The 21,260-nt window shown below is 50.1% G+C and overlaps 1 protein-coding gene across 1 annotated transcript in view; it reads right to left on the reverse strand.

The window, feature by feature from the left end:
• Window positions 1-471: 471 nt before the first annotated feature.
• Window positions 472-21,260, reverse strand: part of mfn2 (mitofusin 2) — a 28,905-nt gene continuing 8,116 nt past the window's right edge. Inside the window, exons 8-18 of the mRNA XM_030119156.1 lie at window positions 19,587-19,740; window positions 19,237-19,304; window positions 19,013-19,134; window positions 16,663-16,789; window positions 15,895-15,999; window positions 6,309-6,411; window positions 5,935-6,155; window positions 5,245-5,400; window positions 4,891-5,087; window positions 4,677-4,811; window positions 472-739 (exon numbers count right to left, since the gene is read on the reverse strand). Coding sequence (XP_029975016.1) covers window positions 676-739; window positions 4,677-4,811; window positions 4,891-5,087; window positions 5,245-5,400; window positions 5,935-6,155; window positions 6,309-6,411; window positions 15,895-15,999; window positions 16,663-16,789; window positions 19,013-19,134; window positions 19,237-19,304; window positions 19,587-19,740 — 1,452 coding nt within the window. The 3' untranslated portion in view covers window positions 472-675. The remainder of the gene's footprint in view (window positions 740-4,676; window positions 4,812-4,890; window positions 5,088-5,244; window positions 5,401-5,934; window positions 6,156-6,308; window positions 6,412-15,894; window positions 16,000-16,662; window positions 16,790-19,012; window positions 19,135-19,236; window positions 19,305-19,586; window positions 19,741-21,260) is intronic.

The following is a 21,260-nucleotide window of genomic DNA, read 5'->3' on the forward strand; positions in this document are numbered from 1 at the left end:
TTCAATCCTGATCAGTAACCAATCTTTACTTTGAGATCCAGACATGTGAGAGCTGAAGCTGGTCTCAGAGTGAGGCTCTGACGCTTCACACTCCGCTCCTCAGTCTGGACTCCACGCTTCCTTCATTCAGGACCAATTCAGCAAAACAAGAGGAAAATAAACAAGGAGGATGGAAGGGCCCGTTCCCCCTGGAACACCAGCCCCCCTCCAGGACCACACAGGACCTTCTGATGGCCGGCTGAGGGCCACCGGCCACGTGCTGACACCCTGAGTTCAGACAGTAGAACACATGGAGGAGCAGGAAGCAGCGCTAAGTTCTACAACACATCTCTGAAGAGTCCTCAGCAAGGAGGAGGAGGGGGAAGAGGAGGAGGAGGGGGAGGGGGAGGAGGAGGAGGAGGGGGAGGAGGAGGAGGAGGAGGAGGGGGAGGGGGAGGGGGAGGGGGAGGGGGAAGAGGAGGAGGAGGGGGAGGAGGAGGAGGAGGGGGAGGGGGAGGAGGAGGAGGAGGAGGGGGAAGAGGAGGAGGGGGAGGGGGAGGAGGAGGAGGAGGAGGGGGAGGGGGAGGAGGAGGAGGGGGAGGAGGAGGAGGAGGGGGAGGAGGAGCAGGCAGTGATGGAGCCGCCTGCAGAGCCAGTTCCAGCTGCTACAGAGGTGGAGGAGGTGGATCCAGTCAGTTAGTGGTGGAGGTACTGCTGAGTGAACATGTTCAGCTCACTGTCCAACCAGCCCGCCTTGTTCCTACACACACACAGACACACACACACACACACACACACACACAACCAGTTAACAGGGGGGCACACACGTCCACACCGCGGATTTGCCTGGGTGTCTTCATGCGAGTACAGGTGTGTGTTTAGCAGCTCCTCACATCAAACTATCAAACCAGCTGAAACTTCAATACAGGAAGAAAAGTAGTAGCACACTGTGTTCAGGAGCAGTGTGTTCAGTAGGGGTGTCCTCAGATAGTCGACGATTCGACGATTCGTTTGAAGGGGCCTGATTCGACTGCCAATCACGCAGTCGAAGCATCGAAAAAATGTGGTTATTAAACGAGGACGATTCCATTCCAGCTGTATGGGGGTGCTGAATGACTGATTTTACATAGAATTGCTTGGTTTTTCCAAATAAACATGATATAAAGCCTATTTGATATACATGTTAGCCTATCAAATACACTGGAAAAATTTACTTAACTTGTAGTTTTATTCAATATTCTATCTATTTAGTGTCTGTGAATCAACCACCATGGTGAGTGGCACAATCCCATTTTGCGCAGAGCTCCGTCACAGAGCAGCGTCTCGGTGGTGATTTGGCTGAACTTTAGAAGGCTCACAATGTCGAAAACAACAGAACTTCAGACCAACTCAAAGATGATCCAAAAAAAGTCAAATGCAGATTGTGTCCTTTCATATCACTTCACAACAACATGACTTTCCACCTTAAACGGGTCAGTAGCCAGATAATTGGGCCAATAAAAGACGGTTCTGTTACTCAATTCTCATTTTTAATGCTGACTTTTATTTCGTTTTATTGTAATATTTTAGGTTATTATTATATTATAATTTTTATTTATCTAAAAGGCTAATTCTATTTAATTTAGTGTTTGTTTTTGCATGGATGTTGCGCTGCGAAACGGACCGATACAGTGTAATTAAGCCTATTTCATTTAATTTGAGCAGATAATGTGAGAAACTGTTTAGCCAAAAAATGTGAGCTTATCTGCAGAGATTATAGATATAAATAAATAACATGCTTTAGCCCGTTTGTTAGAAGAGGGTTTGGTTCTGGTCATTTGAACTATACTTCATTTGTTTGATGTTTAGAGTTACCGACACTTTGTTCCAGTCTGTGTTTCAGTGTGGAGGGAAAAAATAAGTGTTGTTTTACCTGCCTGCGCTGTTTTTTTTTTTTTTTAAATTATTTGTATTTCTTATTATTATTAGTGCAATCAGGGCCGGCTGTGGGTATAGGCGCCCCGACGCTCCGTGTGCTGTGTGAGCACCGCTCTGCGTTGTGCTGCGCTGCTCCGACTCCCCGTGTAAATTCTTAGTCGGGGACACCTCCAGTGTTGAGTGTGTTGAGCAGTGTGTTGAGCAGTGTGTTGAGCAGTGTGTTGAGCAGTGCATTCAGTGTGTTGAGCAGTGTGTTGAGTGTGTTGAGCAGTGCGTTCGGTGTGTTGAGCAGTGTGTTGAGCAGCGTGTTCAGTGTGTTGAGCAGTGTGTTGAGCAGTGCGTTCGGTGTGTTGAGCAGTGTGTTGAGCAGCGTGTTCAGTGTGTTGAGCAGTGTGTTGAGCAGTGCATTCAGTGTGTTGAGCAGTGCGTCCAGTGTGTTGAGCAGTGTGTTGAGCAGTGTGTTGAGTGTGTTGAGCAGCGTGTTCAGTGTGTTGAGCAGTGTGTTGAGCAGTGCATTCAGTGTGTTGAGCAGTGCGTCCAGTGTGTTGAGCAGTGTGTTGAGCAGTGCGTTGAGCACTGTGTTCGGTGTGTTGAGCAGTGTGTTCGGTGTGTTGAGCAGTGTGTTCGGTGTGTTGAGCAGCGTGTTCAGTGTGTTGAGCAGTGTGTTCGGTGTGTTGAGCAGTGTGTTCAGTGTGTAGAGCAGTGTGTTCAGTGTGTTCAGTGTGTTGAGCCGTGTGTTCAGTGTGTTCAGTGTGTTCAGTGTGTTGAGCCGTGTGTTCAGTGTGTTCAGTGTGTTGAGCCGTGTGTTCAGTGTGTTCAGTGTGTTCAGTGTGTAGAGCAGTGTGTTCAGTGTGTTGAGCCGTGTGTTCAGTGTGTTCAGTGTGTTGAGCAGTGTGTTCAGTGTGTTGAGCAGTGTGTAGAGCAGTGTGTAGAGCAGTGTGTAGAGCAGTGTGTTCAGTGTGTAGAGCAGTGTGTTCTGTGTGTTGAGCAGTGTGTAGAGCAGTGTGTTCAGTGTATAGAGCAGTGTGTTCAGTGTGTTGAGCCATGTGTTCAATGTGTTGAGCAGTGTGTTCAGTGTGTTCAGTGTGTTGAGCCGTGTGTTCAGTGTGTTCAGTGTGTTGAGCCGTGTGTTCAGTGTGTTGAGCCGTGTGTTCAGTGTGTTCAGTGTGTTGAGCCGTGTGTTCAGTGTGTTGAGCCGTGCGTTGAGCAGTGTGTTCAGTGTGTTGAGCAGTGTGTAGAGCAGTGTGTTCAGTGTGTTGAGCCGTGTGTTCAGTGTGTTCAGTGCGTTGAGCAGTGTGTTCAGTGTGTAGAGCAGTGTGTTCAGTGTGTTGAGCCGTGTGTTCAGTGTGTTCAGTGTGTTGAGCCGTGTGTTCAGTGTGTTCAGTGTGTTGAGCCGTGTGTTCAGTGTGTTCAGTGTGTTGAGCCGTGTGTTCAGTGTGTTGAGCAGTGCATTGAGCAGTGTGTTCAGTGTGTTGAGCAGTGTGTTCAGTGTGTTGAGCAGTGTGTTCAGTGTGTAGAGCAGTGTGTACAGCAGTGTGTTCAGTGTATTGAGCAGTGCGTTGAGCAGTGTGTTCAGTGTGTTGAGCAGTGTGTAGAGCAGTGTGTTCAGTGTGTTGAGCAGTGTGTTCAGTGTGTAGAGCAGTGTGTTCAGTGTGTAGAGCAGTGTGTTCAGTGTGTTGAGCCGTGTGTTCAGTGTGTTCAGTGTGTTCAGTGCGTTGAGCAGTGTGTTCAGTGTGTTCAGTGTGTTGAGCAGTGCGTTGAGCAGTGTGTTCAGTGTGTTGAGCAGTGCGTTGAGCAGTGTGTTCAGTGTGTTGAGCAGTGCGTTGAGCAGTGTGTTCAGTGTGTAGAGCAGTGTGTTCTGTGTGTTGAGCAGTGTGTAGAGCAGTGTGTTCTGTGTGTTGAGCCGTGTGTTCAGTGTGTTGAGCAGTGCGTTGAGCCGTGTGTTCAGTGTGTTGAGCCGTGTGTTCAGTGTGTTGAGCCGTGTGTTCAGTGTGTTGAGCCGTGTGTTCAGTGTGTTGAGCAGTGCGTTGAGCAGTGTGTTGAGCAGTGTGTAGAACAGTGTGTTCAGTGTGTTGAGCCGTGTGTTCAGTGTGTTCAGTGCGTTGAGCCGTGTGTTCAGTGTGTAGAGCAGTGTGTTCAGTGTGTTGAGCCATGTGTTCAGTGTGTTGAGCCGTGTGTTCAGTGTGTTGAGCCGTGTGTTCAGTGTGTTCAGTGTGTTGAGCCGTGTGTTCAGTGTGTTCAGTGTGTTGAGCCGTGTGTTCAGTGTGTTCAGTGTGTTGAGCAGTGCGTTGAGCAGTGTGTTCAGTGTGTTGAGCAGTGTGTTCAGTGTGTTGAGCAGTGCGTTGAGCAGTGTGTTCAGTGTGTAGAGCCGTGTGTTCAGTGTGTTCAGTGTGTTGAGCAGTGCGTTGAGCAGTGCGTTGAGCAGTGTATTCAGTGTGTTGAGCAGTGTGTTGAGCAGTGTGTTGAGCAGTGTGTTGAGCAGTGTGTTGAGCAGTGTGTTCAGTGTGTTGAGCAGTGCGTTGAGCAGTGCGTTGAGCAGTGCGTTGAGCAGTGCGTTGAGTCTGTAGAGCAGTGTGTAGAGCAGTGTGTTCAGTCTGTAGAGCAGTGTGTAGAGCAGTGTGTTCAGTGTGTAGAGCAGTGTGTTGAGCAGTGTGTTGAGCAGTGTGTAGAGCAGTGTGTAGAGCAGTGTGTAGAGCAGTGTGTTCAGTGTGTAGAGCAGTGTGTTCAGTGTGTTCAGTGTGTAGAGTGTGTTCAGTGTGTAGAGCAGTGTTGAGCCTCACCGCAGCAGCTTGGCCTTGCTCTGCAGACTGTCCAGCTGCTCGATCTTGCTGTTCATGTCAGAGATCTCGTCCTCCAGGTCCTGCCGGGTGACGTCCACCTGCTGGCAGAGCTGAGCGAAGACCCCGGCCAGCTCCCTGTGGAGAGGACGGCAGGGTGAGGGGGGGCGGCGGGGTGAGGGGGGGGGGGGGGGGGGGCACTGTGAAGGCGGCTCACTGCTGGACTTGGTGGCTGCAGTTGGAGCCGGTGTAGCTGACGATGAGCTGCAGCTTCTCGCTGGCGTACTCCACAAACTGCCTCTTGAAGGCCCGCTCCTTGGCCCGGGTGGTCCAGGTCAGGCGCTCGTACACGTACAGCAGGCCGTACAGGCCCACCGACAGCGCGATGAGGCGCCAGCCCACCGCCTTCCACACCTGAGGACACAGGGCCAGGGTGGACGGTCTGGGTCAGCAGGTAGCTCCACATCTCAGGCAGCGGTGTTCTGTTCATAGCACACTCCTGTGTGTGTGTGTGTGTATGTGTGTGTGTGTGTGTGTGTGTGTGTGTGTGTGTGTGTGTGTGTGCGCTCACCACGCCGCCGACCACGAGCACGCCCATGGAAGTGCGAGAGGTGAGCGAGGCGAGGCCCGTCACCATGGAGACCATCAGCTCCTCCTGCGTGACGGAGCCCTGGGGGAAGGGCGGCATGCTGCTGCTGACCGGGGTCAGCGCCAGCGGGCGGGGCACCTGCAGACGGAGCAGCTCCAGTAACTTATCCAGAGCAGGTCATGTAACTCAGATCCTCCCTCACAGGAACGTCTACCAACTTCTAGAACAGCAGTGATCCTGAGAGAACGGCCACTGTAGCTGTGGGCGGTCTGCTACCTGGTCGCTGTAGCGGTCTGCTACCTGGTCGCTGTCGCCGTCGGCGGTCTGCTACCTGGTCGCTGTAGTCGACAGTGGTCTGCTACCTGGTCGCTGTAGTCGACAGCGGTCTGCTACCTGGTCGCTGTAGTCGACAGTGGTCTGCTACCTGGTCGCTGTAGTCGACAGCGGTCTGCTACCTGGTCGCTGTAGTCGACAGTGGTCTGCTACCTGGTCGCTGTAGTCGACAGTGGTCTGCTACCTGGTCGCTGTAGTCGACAGTGGTCTGCTACCTGGTCGCTGTAGTCGACAGCGGTCTGCTACCTGGTCGCTGTAGTCGACAGTGGTCTGCTACCTGGTCGCTGTAGCGGTCGACGGTCTGCTACCTGGTCGCTGTAGTCGACAGTGGTCTGCTACCTGGTCGCTGTAGCCCATCAGGGCCCGCCGGCTGTTCTTGGGGCCCAGGAAGCGGTTGACCAGCATGGTCCAGCCCAGGGAGAAGTGGAAGCTGATGTCCTCCTGGAAGTCGCTGCACAGCTTGTCACAGGCCAGGTCGTAGCTGAGGCTGAAGCACTGCCGAGGAACCAGTCGGTCCACCTGCTCCCTGACCGAGCCGGGCAGCAGAGGCTTCAGGCCCTCTGCACACACACACACACAGACACACACAGAGACACACACACACAGACAGACAGACACACACACACACACACACACAGACAGACACACACACACACACACAGAGTGAATCCCTGAATGGGACTGCAGGATGGGGTGGCGGGCGGAGGCCTCACCGATCATGTCGGTCTGCGTGGCCTGCAGGGCGCTGGTGATGGACGTGGAGCACCTCTCAGACATGTTCTTCCCCAAACCCTCCTCGATGTGTCGGTGCAGCTCCTGGAAGAACAGCCAGCAGGTCTGAATCAGCCCGTGTGTGTGTGTGTGTGTGTGTGTGTGTGTGTGTGTGTGTGTGTGTGTGTGTGTGTGTGTGTGATGGACCAGTGACCTGTCCAGGGGTCACTGTGCTGCCTGGGGAACAGAATGTTTCAGAATGTGAACAGAATGTGACCAAGCGCCAGCCTCCGCTCATAAAACATGAAGATAATGCGGAAGTGCAAAAAGCTGTAATTCCAGAGGAATTCCAGCAGGGGGCGATGATGCTGGTTTCAAAAAGAGCCCCGGTCTCATTGGAACCCATTCAAAAACGCCGATTTTCAGAGTGAAAATAAACATATAAAGCTCCTGGATTCAGAACAGGTTCTGGTCTCTGTCTCTAGTTTCTACAACCTGCTGCTTCACCAGACTCTGATTTCAGATAAATCATCTCTTGATTTTATATTACGAGTTAAAGTTTTGCATAAATTGCCCTATCACAGCGCCTCCTCTGTCCCCGTGATGCGGTCACGTGACGGGCTGGACCAATCACATTTACATCCGGTTTCAAATATTCAATGTGGAGACGTCCTGCTGGACTCGCTGAAGTCTGCAGAACGGCGGTTGGGAACGCTGTGGGGGACGCCATGAAAGGTCTGTCCATTTATTTCCAATCTATGGTTTAGACCTGGAAAGACCTTAAAACCACAAAACCCAGCAGACACGAGGTGAAGGTGACCCGTTCGGATGCAGCAGTGGAGAAAGGTGAAAAACAGGTTGAAACACACGCTGAACAAACGGAAGCTAACAAGGATAGCAATTTTTTGGCTAATGCTACAATCAAGGACAAACTGATGGGGTGATTACTGATCTGAAGGCAATGCTTCTGGAAAATCAGGAAAGAAAAAACAAAAATCAGTATGAAGAAGTAAAGGCCGAAGTAAAAGCCAGACTGGAGGAAGTGGAGGACCATTTCGGGGACAGAAGGGGCAGGACCGCCTGACGGACGCTGTCGTGACTGGGGATGTGCCGATTTAAGATATAAGTTCACGCCACTTCCAGGACCTGCTTTCAGCGCAGAGGCCCCTGGTCATGAAGAGCCAAAGCACAGGCTGGCTGGTCTTCACCACGTATGAAGGACATTACTGTTCTGCTCAGTAAGACGTCCAGTCTGTCCATGGGAGCCATGTTTGACCCTCAGTGGAGAGACGGGGCGATGCAGTCCTGCAGTGCAGCTCTGACCGGACCAGCCTCGCCGTCCTATATAATCCACCGAGCTGAGCAGAGAAGACAGGACAGCAGGGGGAATGACGCCGACATTCTGAGCTTCTGACTGAACCCACACCACATCACACCAGCAGGATTCAGAGGACGGTCCTGTTTCACCTGACCACAAGGGGGAGCCAGAGCACTTTCAAGCCTGAAGGAAACAGGGCTTCAAGTAATCTTGGGCTTTTTTCAGGTTTCAGGGGGGGGGGGGGGGGGGGGTCTGAGGACCAGGAGAGAGGAGTCTGAGGACCAGGACAGGGGGGGTTGCTGAGGACCAGGAGAGGGGAGTCTGAGGACCAGGAGAGGGGGGGTCTGAGGACCAGGAGAGAGGAGTCTGAGGACCAGGACAGGGGGGGTCTGAGGACCAGGAGAGAGGAGTCTGAGGACCAGGAGAGGGGGGGTCTGAGGACCAGGAGAGGGGGGGTCTGAGGACCAGGAGAGGGGAGTCTGAGGACCAGGAGAGGGGGGGTCTGAGGACCAGGAGAGGGGGGGTCTGAGGACCAGGAGAGAGGAGTCTGAGGACCAGGACAGGGGGGGTCTGAGGACCAGGACAGGGGGGGTCTGAGGACCAGGACAGGGGAGGTTGCTGAGGACCAGGAGAGGGGAGTCTGAGGACCAGGATAGGGGGGGTCTGAGGACCAGGAGAGGGGAGTCTGAGGACCAGGACAGGGGGGGGTTGCTGAGGACCAGTATAGGGGGGGTCTGAGGACCAGGATAGGGGGGGTCTGAGGACCAGGATAGGGGGGGTCTGAGGACCAGGAGAGGGGAGTCTGAGGACCACGACAGGGGGGGTTGCTGAGGACCAGGAGAGGGGAGTCTGAGGACCAGGACAGGGGGGGTTGCTGAGGACCAGGAGAGGGGAGTCTGAGGACCAGGACAGGGGGGGTTGCTGAGGACCAGGAGAGGGGAGTCTGAGGACCAGGAGAGGGGGGGGGGTCTGAGGACCAGGAAAGGCAGTGATCTCAGGACCAGGACTGGAAATCTGCTTCAGAAGACGTCCCACTGGCTGTAAGTCCAGCAGGTTTCAGTTGAAGGGACTTCATGCTGAGACTGGAGTCGTTTCCTGGACTAAAAGTTTGGTTTTTGTAAAAACAGACATTCTCAATGACATGTCTTCACAGAGAGGAAGTGGAGCTGCTGTGGTCCTCAGGGGACGTGCGGGGACATCCTGCTTTGGACGTTTTCATGCACTCTGATCACAGGAGCCTCAGCAGCGCTTCTCCAGTCTCACACGTTGTGCTTCTGATTTCTGTCCCGTCACACCGGCGACGAAACACCAGGGCTGGAAATTAGGGGAGTCAACGTCTCCACGGATAATAAATCACAACCTTTAGGAAAATCAATGACCGCCATTTTCCTCCTCCTCGATCTTTTTTCACCTATACATAATGTTTTTTGGGGTGATGATGTTTCCTGAAAGCTTCAGAAAACAACATGAGCTAACTAAATGTTCCCTCTAGTGCAGTGACGTGATCCTCATACAGAATAGATCCATGCAGCGCAATGGCTCAACAGCACAACGCTGATTTAAAAAAAACAAAAACACGCAGCCACGGTGTTCAAGTTGACTGGGAGACGCGCTGGCAGCTAACAGCGAGCGGAGCGCGCTGGCAGCTTTTCTAACAAACTGTGGAGACACTGCTGGGTGGAGGCCTAGTCAGGAAGAGCTGGTTTTCGACTGCAGTACAGGATCCACGAGAGACCAGTCGCCATGGAAACACCCCAACAAGCTGGAGGGAGAGCATCGATGCTAACGCTCACCACTTAGCGGTTCACAAGCTAGCATGAGGGATTTTATCTACAACAAATCAAACAAATGTTTAGGGCTGCAACAACTAATCGATTAAATCGATAAAAATTGATAATTAAATTTGTTGCCAATGACTGTAGTTATCGATTTTTAATTGCCAACTAATCGCGAGTGTTTTCGGACATTAGTTGTAGCTTAGAAGCTGCAGAGAAGAGAGCTCCGGTGAAATTTCCACACGGAACCTCTCACACACGCGGCCATCTTTGTTGTGGGCGCATTTGCGGCACTGGGCAAAGAGCACTCACTGCGCAGGCACAGCAGCGACCACAACAAAGATGGCTGCAACCAGTTCGTCTCAGGCTTGCGATCGTCCGAAAAGATCAAAAACATGGGAGCGTTTCACTCTCGATAAAGTAAAGAAAAGAGTCACATGCAATATTTGCAAAATGGATTTCGCTTGGCACGGGAGCAGGACCGCGATGCACGAGCATCTGAAGAGAAGAGACGTGGGAGTCCTCGAAGCCGATCCAGACTCCCCTCGGTAAGGGAACTTGTTGAACTTGATGTTGGTGAAAGCACACTGTTGTCTCTGTTGGCTTTTAACATTTAATTGTCGTCACCGCGGTCTCTTATCGCCGCCGTGTTCTCTGTTTTGACCGCATGAACGCTGAAAAAGGATCACTCTGGTCTGTGATGGGGGGGTGTATGCGGCTGTATTTTTAGACATATTGTATGTGCGTGTATTTAGACTGGACCCGTCTCTACTAAACTCCCACGATTTTCAAACATCTTCCTTTCGGAGGGAGAGATAAGAATTATTGATATTACGGACTTGGTGAAGAGAAAATTAGTACAACAAATGCATTCTGATGGAAACACTTGCTTTATTTTGTCAATTTATCACTCTGAATTATTAGTAGACCAGTTACTAGGTCAGCTTCACTATAGGTTAGCACAAATTCCATTTTTTTTCTTTTTATTTGTCATTTATTTTGTTTTTTTAATCCAAAGTATTGCAGGCAGAAGAAGACCACAGGCGCCATGGATGACTACATTCAAAAGAAGCAGACTTGTACTCCACAACAAGCAGCTGCCCTCACCCTGTCACTTTTGAATGTGATCATTAAAGACATGAGGCCCATCTCCATAGTTGATGGTGAAGGCTTTCAAGAGACGAGTCACACCTTCAACCCTGAATACATCTTAAGAGCACACTTCACAAGACTGATGGAGGACAAATACAATGAAACACACCTGAAGGTAAGTCTCTATCCCTGCTTCTTTCTTTCTCTCACTCACTCTGAGTAAATATTTTAGTTAAATATTTTAGTGAAGCTGATGTATATTTGACAATACAGTAAATAAGATTGCTGATAAGTTAAGGAAATTATTCTAATCTAAAAGAGTTTTTAAGTTTGGGTCTCTTCTCCTAAAATGTTAACTGTAGTCATGTCTTTTTAAGGTAAAGGAGATGCTTAAAGACAGTAGCTCCCTTGCCTTGACTGCTGATGGACCAGCCGTGCTACAGAGGCATACCTGGGGCTTTCCTGCCATTTCATGACTGACGATTGGCAAATGAAGACCCTGAACCCGGCTACCTCACATCTGGAGGAGAGGCGTACTGCTGAGAACACTGCGACACGGCTGGAGGAGGTTGTAGAAAAATTCAACATCTCGCCGACAAAAATAAAAGCAGTAGTGCACGACAACGAGGCTAACATGGTAGCAGCAATGTGACTACTGGAACAAAAGCATGGATGGGCACACACTCCAGCTCATCGTCAATAATGCCCTCAAAGAAAACATCAGCAGAGCTATAGGTGCCTCAAGGAGCATCGTGGAATACTTCAAGAAGAGTGAGCTGGCTCACACAAAATGAGTGGCGAAGCAGAAGCAGAAGCACTCACCAGAACACAGCATGATCCAGGATGTAAGTACAAGACGGAACAGTAGTTTTTACATGATGGAGACTCCTGGAACAGCGCTGGCCAGTTACTGCAACTCTGACCCTGAAATAACTGCAAAGGGAAAAAATACTTGGACTTGAAGGCAGAGCCGTGGGCACTGCTTGGAGAGTTGGTGGAGGGTTGCAGCCGTTTGAATGTGCTACAGTTTGTGTCAGTGGACAGGAGTACACTACTGCTTCCTGTCTCCCACAGGTGGTCGAAGGGCTGCAGCCGTCCATGCAGCAAGGCAGTTTTGAGACCAGTTCAGGGAAAGCCTTTCTTTCCAGTGCAAAACATGGTGTAGAAGAGAAATGGAGGGATCAGTTCAGTACTGCATCAGCAGGGGGAGCCCAGTGAAAAGCCCACTTCTCATTGCAGCCGCACTTGACCCTCGATTTCTAAAGCTCAAGTTTCTAACACCTGAAGACGGCACCAGGGTGCAAGGGGCAGCTGAAGTCCTTGCTATAAAAGCCAAGGAGAGCGACGGTGGTGGCTCCACACAACAACAGGAATCAGTGTTCAGCAGAACACTCTGCTCTGGACGAGCTCCTTCCTGACTCAGACAGCCAGAACCGGGAGGAGGAGGCAGAACCCAGGAGGACAAAATGGTCCAGAAGGTCAGGGATGAAGTTCAGAGGTACTTTGCAGGGCCACCTCCAGCCAAAAAGGAAGACCCTCTCACATGGTGGGGGAAATGAGAAGAGCTTCCCCACACTGTCAAAGGTCGCAAAGTCTGTGCTCTGTATTCCTGCAACATCGACTCCTGCAGAGCAAATCTTTTCCTCTGCAGGGAAACTCTGCTCTCAGAAGAGGGCCGGCCTCGCCCCACAGCATGAGGAGATGCTCACTTTCCTGTGCATGAATAGAAGGTGGATCTGGAGAGTAGTGCAGTCCCAGGAGGTCAGCCTGCCTCATCAGGTTCAAGACAGCTGTCCAAGTGCAGCAGTTGTATTGTGTAGAGCTGAATGTGTCTGTAAAATTACAAACACGATGTTCCTTTATTGCACTTTTTCATTGAGTTTACTTCATTTTTATTATTGCAGCTACATCCTTGATTTAAAGGAAAAAAATTATGTTTAATTTTACGTTTGTTTACAGAAAATGAGTCACTGACACGTTGCACTAATAAGAGAGAGAATGACAACCAGAATAACTTTTTTTTTTAAAGCAAAGGACTTTGATTTGTGGACAGATTTTGTTTTTTGATACTTTTTTGATACTCAGAACCTTTTATGTTTTATTTATGTACTTAAAACAGTACAATTGTACAGTTTTTGTATAGTTTAGTTAAAAAAACTAATAAAATATCTTTGAGTAATTATTAATTTTGTCTTCATTGTTATTTAGAACAATGTTTTTCAACCAGGAGATACTGTCAGGTTTGATGATTGGGTGAGTCTCTCCACTGCACTGTCATGGTTCAGTTAACAGCACAACTTAGGGTTTGTTCAGATTTTTGTTATTGATTTTGTTTGGTTTTTATCCAATCCTAACTGTAACAATGAAGGTTCAGGTCATGTTGTCATTGCTCCCATTCTCAACAACATCTCTCTGAGATGATCTTTAAAGCCTGATGCTAAAAAAAACTAAAGCAGAGAGTTAGTTGTTGAGTTGTTACCTGTATGTATGTTTTTTCAGTTCCTGCCATCAACTCTGAGTTCATCCACAAAGGCCCAGGTTTCACACAGAGAGAAGAAATATTTTCTCTCTGTTTATTTGATTCCTATTAGAGACACTTTGACTGGAATTACTTTTCATTGTTAATCTGAATGGAAAAAAGTGTGCCTTGGGTCAGAAAAGGTTGAAAAACACAGAGAACATGCCTAAAACAACTTCAAGCTAAACTTAGGAGGTAATTGCAAAAAGAAAGTGTCATTTATCCAATTAGTCAATAAATCAATTAATTAATCGTCCGATTACTCGATTATGAAAATAATCGTTAGTTGCAGCCTTACAAATGTGACAAAACACTGAGTGAACATATCATCAACATAACCGCTGAAAAGGTCCTTTAGTCTAATAACCAGTCTGTGATTTAATGGGATTATGAGGTAGTGTAATTCAATGGAGACAGAGCCCTCCAGTGGTCATATAGTGCAACTGCAATAGAAAAAGATAAATCTATGACGTCACGTCTAACCGGTGACACGGCGGTCAGACGTCCTGGTTACACGAGGAGAAGACATTGTAAATGTTGACACTCCTACTGGAAATGTAGTTTATGCAACTAGTCCATGTGTTCACGGTCACTGATCCCACCTCTGTGTTTTTACAGCATTTCATTTGGAACAGAGTTCTGCCACCAGTACCGAGACGTTCCGGAGCGTCTCCATGTTCTGAGAACGGAGACCGAGATGTTAACGGAAGGCTGATGCAGGAGGCTGGACTGAGCTTCGTGCTGCTCTGACATAACCCAGAGGATATAAACCGGGATTAAACTGCATGAGGATCTCACACACACACACACAAACACACACACACACACAAACACACATGTGACAGTGAGATTAACACTAACACACACATACAGAGTGCATCAACACAACAGAAGTACTCACACCTCTAGTTCTTCTATTGACCTGAGACCATCACAGCTGGTTCTGACCAGGCAGCAGCTCTCTACAGTCAGTACCAAACAACATCCTCAGGTTTGTTTCAACCTGCTGACACTTCCTGTTTCCCCTCTCTGACCTGATGGTGAAAGTATGAGGAATTCACTCTGTTCAAAGAGGTGAGTCATTTCCACTTATGGTTCATCTGAGATGTTCCTCAGTGTGAGTGACCCTGAAGAGGCGGAGCATGGAGCTGGTGGGATTCGTCAACGCTGAGGACGGACGGCCGTCCACATGTCTGACAACCGGAGGACACTGAATCTCACTGCTACGCTCGGTCTGCAGGGTGATGGTTGGTCAAGTGACAGCTTATCAGGAGCTCGGTGGGCTGAGAGGGAGCCAACAGAACCCATCAGCCACAACATTACAACCACTGACACTGGGCTCCTCCGGGACACATCCAGTGGAATTGAAGCTCCAGTTGGAACATGTTCAAGGTGCAGGAGGTATCATTACTACAATAACGCACCACACAGAATAGGGCTGGGTACCGTTGGATGTTTTTCGGTACATGTACTTTTTCGATACCTCACGTACGGTACCGGTTCCTGAACGGTTCTGTTTTCAGTTCCTGCCTTCACGGCGCACAGACGACGCCGTGACTGCATTTACACTTCATGCCACTAGGTGTGCTGTTTGCATGTTCAACCTTATTTTACACAGACACCACAGAGGAAGAAGGCTGCAGGCTCTCTGCAAGCTGTTAGAAAGAGTGTGAGCAGTAAGACGTGGTCACGTTCAATGATGGATGCAGCGTTTTTTCAGTAAAAGAGAAGAACTGAACCATCGTTTCTGCACATGTTCATTGACGCGTTGCCGCTTTAAGATCTGAAACTGATACCTGTACACACGTCTCTTGTTCGGTACCGGTATATACCGAAGTTTTTCGGTCGGTACCACTGAGGTACTGTTAAACAGTACCCAGCCCTACACAGGAACATCCTCCAGCCACAGAACCAATCCTGAAACGCTCATGTGAATAGGCTTGGCGATAATTTATCGTTACCCGTTTACCGTCAAAAAAAAATTCCCCCGGTAAAGAGTTGAAGTTTTGCGATAAATACAATACACTCCCGTTGTGACGTAGATTCAGGCACTACACGGGTCTGCGCCGTAGAGCCTCAGAACGGCTGCCCGGTGACGGCTGCCCGGTGACGGCTCGGGGCTTTACCGCCATGTGACCAGCAGGGGGCTGCTGGGAGGCGGCAGGCCAGGAAGTGGATATGGGGACTAATGTAATAAATGAACATATCCTAATATGTTTAAAGACACTTTGAATCGGCAGGGTCAACATTAGCCAAGCTTTGCTAGCTCACCAACTTTCTATGAGGCCCCTTAGCTGCCCTGAAAATGCCTGAACACAAAAACGTAAATTAGGAACTCTGCATGTGCCTCAGAAATACTGGAAAACATTAAGCACAGGAAATGTGTACCATGATATATAAAAGAATAAAAAACGTTTATATCCCTGGATTTGTTCAGTTGTTTGTAGTTTGATTTTATAAGCAAAGAAAAGCTAAGAGGTCACGTTACTGCTGCTATTTGCACTGTCGCCCTTCCGTTTGTGCCAAAGAGTTTCAATAAATGTTCAGTCTGTTCTCACATTTCAGACTGGTGATTTGAGTCATTACAGCCTGCAGTACCGGTGAACTAAAGAAACTAAGACTTAATTGGTACAGTAGAGCAGGATTTGGTATTATTTTATAGCAGCAAAGACTGAGGTGGTGACAGAATAACAGTCCAGAAGGTGGAGTTTAAATAGTAATTTTTTTATCGCAACATTTACTGTTATCGGGATGAATTTTTTAGTCAATATAGCCCAGCCCTACATGTGAAGAGGAAATGCAGAGCAGGATCCACCCGAAAACCTTCCAGGGTGTCCACAGACGAAGAGGACGACAGGACGAGCCGGAGTCCGGGTCACACTTACATTCTTATAGACTTTCAGCACCACAGCTGAGGGGTGGAAGTCCATGTGGAAGTCGTCCACCAGCACACTGAGCTTCCTGATCTCCTCTGCCATGGCGTTGGACACCTGCAGCAGAGCACAGAGCGGCAGTCAAGAGCCCATCCAGGCCCAGAGGCCACAAGCAAGGCACTTCTGCAGTCAGCCGGGAGACGACAGAGAAGCAACGCTTCAGGACACCACGGCATCACAATCCTGTTACTGCGGCATGGTGCAGGGGGGCGTGCCAGGGGGCGGGCGCGGCGGCATGGTGCAGGGGGGCGTGCCAGGGGGCGGGCGCGGCGGCATGGTGCAGGGGGGCGCGGTGGCGTGGAGCGGGGAGGGGGGGCGGCGCGGTGCCAGGGGGCGGGCGCGGCGGCGTGGAGCGGGGAGGGGGGGCGGCGCGGTGCCAGGGGGTGGGCGGCAGGTGCGGCGGCATGGTGCCGGGAGGCACGCGGCAAGGTGCAAGCGGGCGGGCGCGGCGTGGAGCAGGGGGGCGGAGCGGCGTGGAGCCGGGAGGGGGGGCAGCGTGGAGCGGGGGTGGCGTGGTGCTAGGGGGGCGGAGCGGCGTGGAGCGGGGGGTGGCGTGGTGCAAGGGGGTGGGCGCGGCGGCGTGGTGCCGGGGGGCGGAGCGGCATGGTGCAGGGGGGCGGGCACAGTGGCGTGGTGCCGGGGGGGCCGCATGGTGCTGTGGATTCAGGCGTGGCGTGGAGCCATGGTACCTGGGCGGCGGGCCGACACTGCAGGCCTCACCTGTCTCTCCACCTCCTCCGTGATCTTCCTGATCCGAGCCTTGCAGTCCGCTGTCAGCAGGTCCAACTGCTTGTCTATGAACTCCAGTCGGTCCTGACGGTCCTCCTTGGTGTCCAGGCAGTACACTCTACACACAGAGACACACACACAGACACACATACAGAGTTCGTCATTCTGTGTATGAACTGCAGCATCCACCCCAAACGCCACTGGTGGAGGTGGGTTCTGGACACGTCCTGCTCTCTGAACCGGAGCAGCTGCTGTACATCTGAAGAACTCCCAGCTTTCTCGCAGCTTCAGGTCAAATACGGCTCGGATCGTCTGTCGATGTTGAAGACAAATGGAAGAAGCTCCAGCTGGACTGAGCCGGCTCAGAATGGTGGGATGTGCAGGGACTTGATGTGGAAGGAGACCGGGAACTCAGAGCTCCTCCTGAGGGCAGGGTTCCAGCCGGGGCTGAGCCAGACCACCGGGTAGGACCCCTCAGTGTGAAGGGGGAGGGGGGGCTCCGCTCATATCTTCTGGGTCTGTCCTGCACTGCTAAGGTTCTGGGAGGACTTCATTCAAATAGACCAATGGAACAGAACCGAGAGGGAACGTTCCTCCACCTCTCTGCTTCCAGGCTGTTTTTGTATTTTATTGTTTTTTAATCAGGTGGAGAGTCTGAACCTGTCACACTGTGTGAGACTGCCAAAGAACCTCGTCCAGTAAAGGTTCAACTAAAGCCAGCCGTCTGCCTCCAGAGAGGAGTTTCCTCTCAGACAAAGCCACCTCCTTGTCGGCCTGGTCACAATCTTGCTGTGAAATGTATTGTGTGTGTTGTTATTGTCTTCTAATGTGGTGTAGGCTCGTGTTTGAATGCATTTGAGAGTGTGTTTGGACAGCCAATGGCTTACTGAAACAACAACATGCATTTATTTCTGCATGTTTCATTGATCATCTTCGCCAAGACGATTTGATGTAAGGTTTTTTGTTGGAAAAAGGGCGTTATATCTGGTCAAAACAAGATTGTTTGAATTTTAGGAGCTTCATTTTCAAAAGAAATCAGAAATATATTGAAATACTGTGATGTTTTTTTATAATGGATGTGATTACTTTTATTTTGCAGGTTGTTTCGTGCAAATTCGAGCTGTGGGGGCCGAGCTGTGTTCCGCGAAGCTGGAAGCTCAACTCGTTATATATTTCTCTATTTCAGCTGATTTTTGACTTAATGGAGACTTATTTTTTTAAATAAGCACAATATAAGCCAAGGCCATGTCTAAAATATATCTATTATGGTATTGGATCAGTTTCTGACCAAAAATAGCATCAGCAATATACTATCTATGAAGTTACAAAGGCTGAACTAATATAGTATCTCCATGTCCAGAATTTCCGGTAGTGTCCGTACCCCATGTAGTGTCCATACCCTCGCATTTTGTTATTCCACTTAGAAGTTGAAATTCTTGATATTATTGGAACATGTGAGCATGTTGAAAAGGGGTGTATTTATCTACAACTCTCAAGACAACATATTTGCCTAAAAGTACATCTTTTACCCACAGAAAACTAACGCAGAGAATCGAAGCAAGGACTTTGAATTCCAAAATTCCTCTTTTTGAATAACTCGCATAATGCTACGGGAACATTCTCATTTGGTAAATTTGGTAATGGTAATTGCCAGATAATTTAAACAACAATTTCAGTGACTTTATGTTATTTCACTGCACTGCCAGTTAGAGGTCGACCGATTCATGGGATTGGCCGATTCATCGGCCCGATAGGACGTTTTACAAACTTCTGAGTGTCAAGATTTCAGAAATAATGCAGTTGTTGTTGTTCATTTGATACAAATCAGTTAAGAAACATAAATTACAGCAATCCAGCAATGTGCAAATTGTATGTGCAGACATTTATATTAAGTTTGCAGAAAGATCATTTATTTTCCACATATTTCATCACATTTGCACGTTATAGAGTCTTTTGTGGTCATTTGATGGGCAATAAAGCAGAGTTCTGTTCATATATTTTACTAAATTAAACAAACAACTGAGTTTATTAAGTTGTAGTGATGCTCTTCATCTGTTTTAAGTCTTGTTATGCTATCCAAGTCATGCTAATGTAGAGTCCATACCCCATTTTACCTCGACATCTTTAACTGATCACCATTTTACTACCAAATAAGATTACTGGATGAATTTTTTTGCATCTGATTGCTCGAAAACTGTAGTATAGTGAAAATAAAAATTGGCACAGTTTGTTGAGGCTGAATTTTTTAGTCTGCTGTCCACCTGGAGTCAATGTTGATTGTGACCAGGCCGTTCTGGAAGTGGTGCAGGTGCACATCTGGACTCCCCCACCCCCCCCCCACCTCTGCTCCTGTGCAGCCACGTGGACCGAGTCCATGATGCGGCGCAGGGCTTCGGAGATCTGCTTGGCTCTCACAGTGTGCTGCTCAAACTTGGTCTTCACCGCAGACTGCGAGATGCACTCCTGCACACAACAACCAGAGCAGAGATTCAGCCCGACCCTGACCCTGGATCTGCTCCAAGGAACACAAAACATCACACTGATGGGAAGAAGAGAGGATCTCACCTCGAATCTCCTCTCGAAGTTCTGAAACTCAAACATTCTGGCCTGAAATCCCTCTGCAAGAGCTCCACCTGAAACACACAGCAGGAAGACCGCTTTACCGTGAGCTTTACCGTGAGCCGCTGTATCAGCGGGGGGGGCAGATGCTTCTCCATCACCCTCCTCAAGTCTTTCCCATCTTTATGCCCCATTCTTCAAAACTTCCACATCTCTGTCACTTTGTGGAACATTTCTGATGAAGAGGTGAAATGATTCACTGGTCATCTGGAGCGTCTCCCGTCGATGTGAGGAGTCTTCATTCTCACTGGATCTGAGCCGGTCCGTAAGCAGAGGGGGTCAAAGGTCACGCTCACCTGCTTCGGGCATCCCCTGGGCCTTCTGTACCCGGGCCTGCAGCACCTCCTTAGCAGACACGAAGAAGATGCGGTCGCCGGCCTGTCCTCGGTCCACCACGCCCAGCTCCTCCACCAGGAAGTGAGTGCAGCGGTCCATGTGCTGCCTGCGCACCTGAGAGACACCGCGGGCCGGAACAGACATCACTGACCGGAACAGACATCACTGACCGGAACAGACATCACTGACCGGAACAGACACCACTGACCGGAACAGACATCGCGGGCCGGAACAGACATCACTGACCGGAACAGACATCGCGGGCCGGAACAGACATCACTGACCGGAACAGACACCGCGGGCCGGAACAGACATCACTGACCGGAACAGACATCACTGACCGGAACAGACATCGCGGGCCGGAACAGACACCACTGACCGGAACAGACACCACTGACCGGAACAGACACCACTGACCGGAACAGACACCACTGACCGGAACAGACATCACTGACCGGAACCGACACCACTGACCAGAACAGACACCACTGACCGGAACAGACATCACTGACCGGAACCGACACCACTGACCGGAACAGACATCACTGACCAGAACAGACACCGCGGGCCGGAACAGACACCGCTGACCGGAACAGACATCACTGACCGGAACCGACACCACTGACCAGAACAGACACCACTGACCAGAACAGACATCACTGACCGGAACCGACACCACTGACCAGAACAGACACCACTGACCAGAACAGACACCACTGACCGGAACAGACATCGCGGGCCGGAACAGACATCACTGACCGGAACAGACATCACTGACCGGAACAGACATCACTGACCGGAACAGACATCACTGACCGGAACAGACATCACTGACCGGAACCGACACCACTGACCGGAACAGACATCGCGGGCCGGAACAGACATCACTGACCGGAACAGACATCACTGACCAGAACAGACACCGCGGGCCGGAACAGACATCACTGACTGGTTTTTATTTTCATTATGATATGAATTTTTCATGTACCGCGATGGCCCATATGCACGCAACACTTCCGCGTTCTGTCTCAGGTGCGCAGCTCGGAAACAGCTGACCCAAGCCTGTGAGCCAGTGAGCGGCTGCTCTCCGTCGGCTCCAGACCCGGTCAGCACCGCGCAAAATGCAAGAAACTGAAGAGAGATTACAGAAAAAAAGGATCACAACAGCTGCAGTGGGATCCTGAGGAAAAACCGATGGTGTTTTGACGCCATGGACCGAATTTATGACCATAGACCGGCGAGTGAAGCAGAGGAGGCGGGGTGGACGGAGCGGCCGCCCGGCTGAGGAGGAGCTGATGGTAAGTTTTAAACTCTGAACAACCACCAGTGTTCCCATGCAGTTATCCACAGCTGAAATCTGAGGTTTTTGTCTTGAATATGTATCCACGCAGCGCGCTAGCTGGTTAGCATTAGCACGCGGCTAAGCTAGTTAGCTTTGCACCCAGCTGGACAACATGTTCCATGTAGTGTTGTCCTGTTGCATGAAGTGTGGTTTGTGTGACGTTTCTGCAGGAGGACAGGAGTCCCTCCTGGACCAGGAGTCCTTCTCTGGGCCCAGGGGTGGAGAAGGGAGGAGCAGGATGGAGCATCCACTCCACCTCCACCTCCAGCCGGACGGTCCTGTGTTATGAAGC

The sequence above is a fragment of the Salarias fasciatus genome, chromosome 20 (assembly GCF_902148845.1).
Source record: "Salarias fasciatus chromosome 20, fSalaFa1.1, whole genome shotgun sequence".
In the NCBI taxonomy this organism is placed as follows: domain Eukaryota; kingdom Metazoa; phylum Chordata; class Actinopteri; order Blenniiformes; family Blenniidae; genus Salarias; species Salarias fasciatus.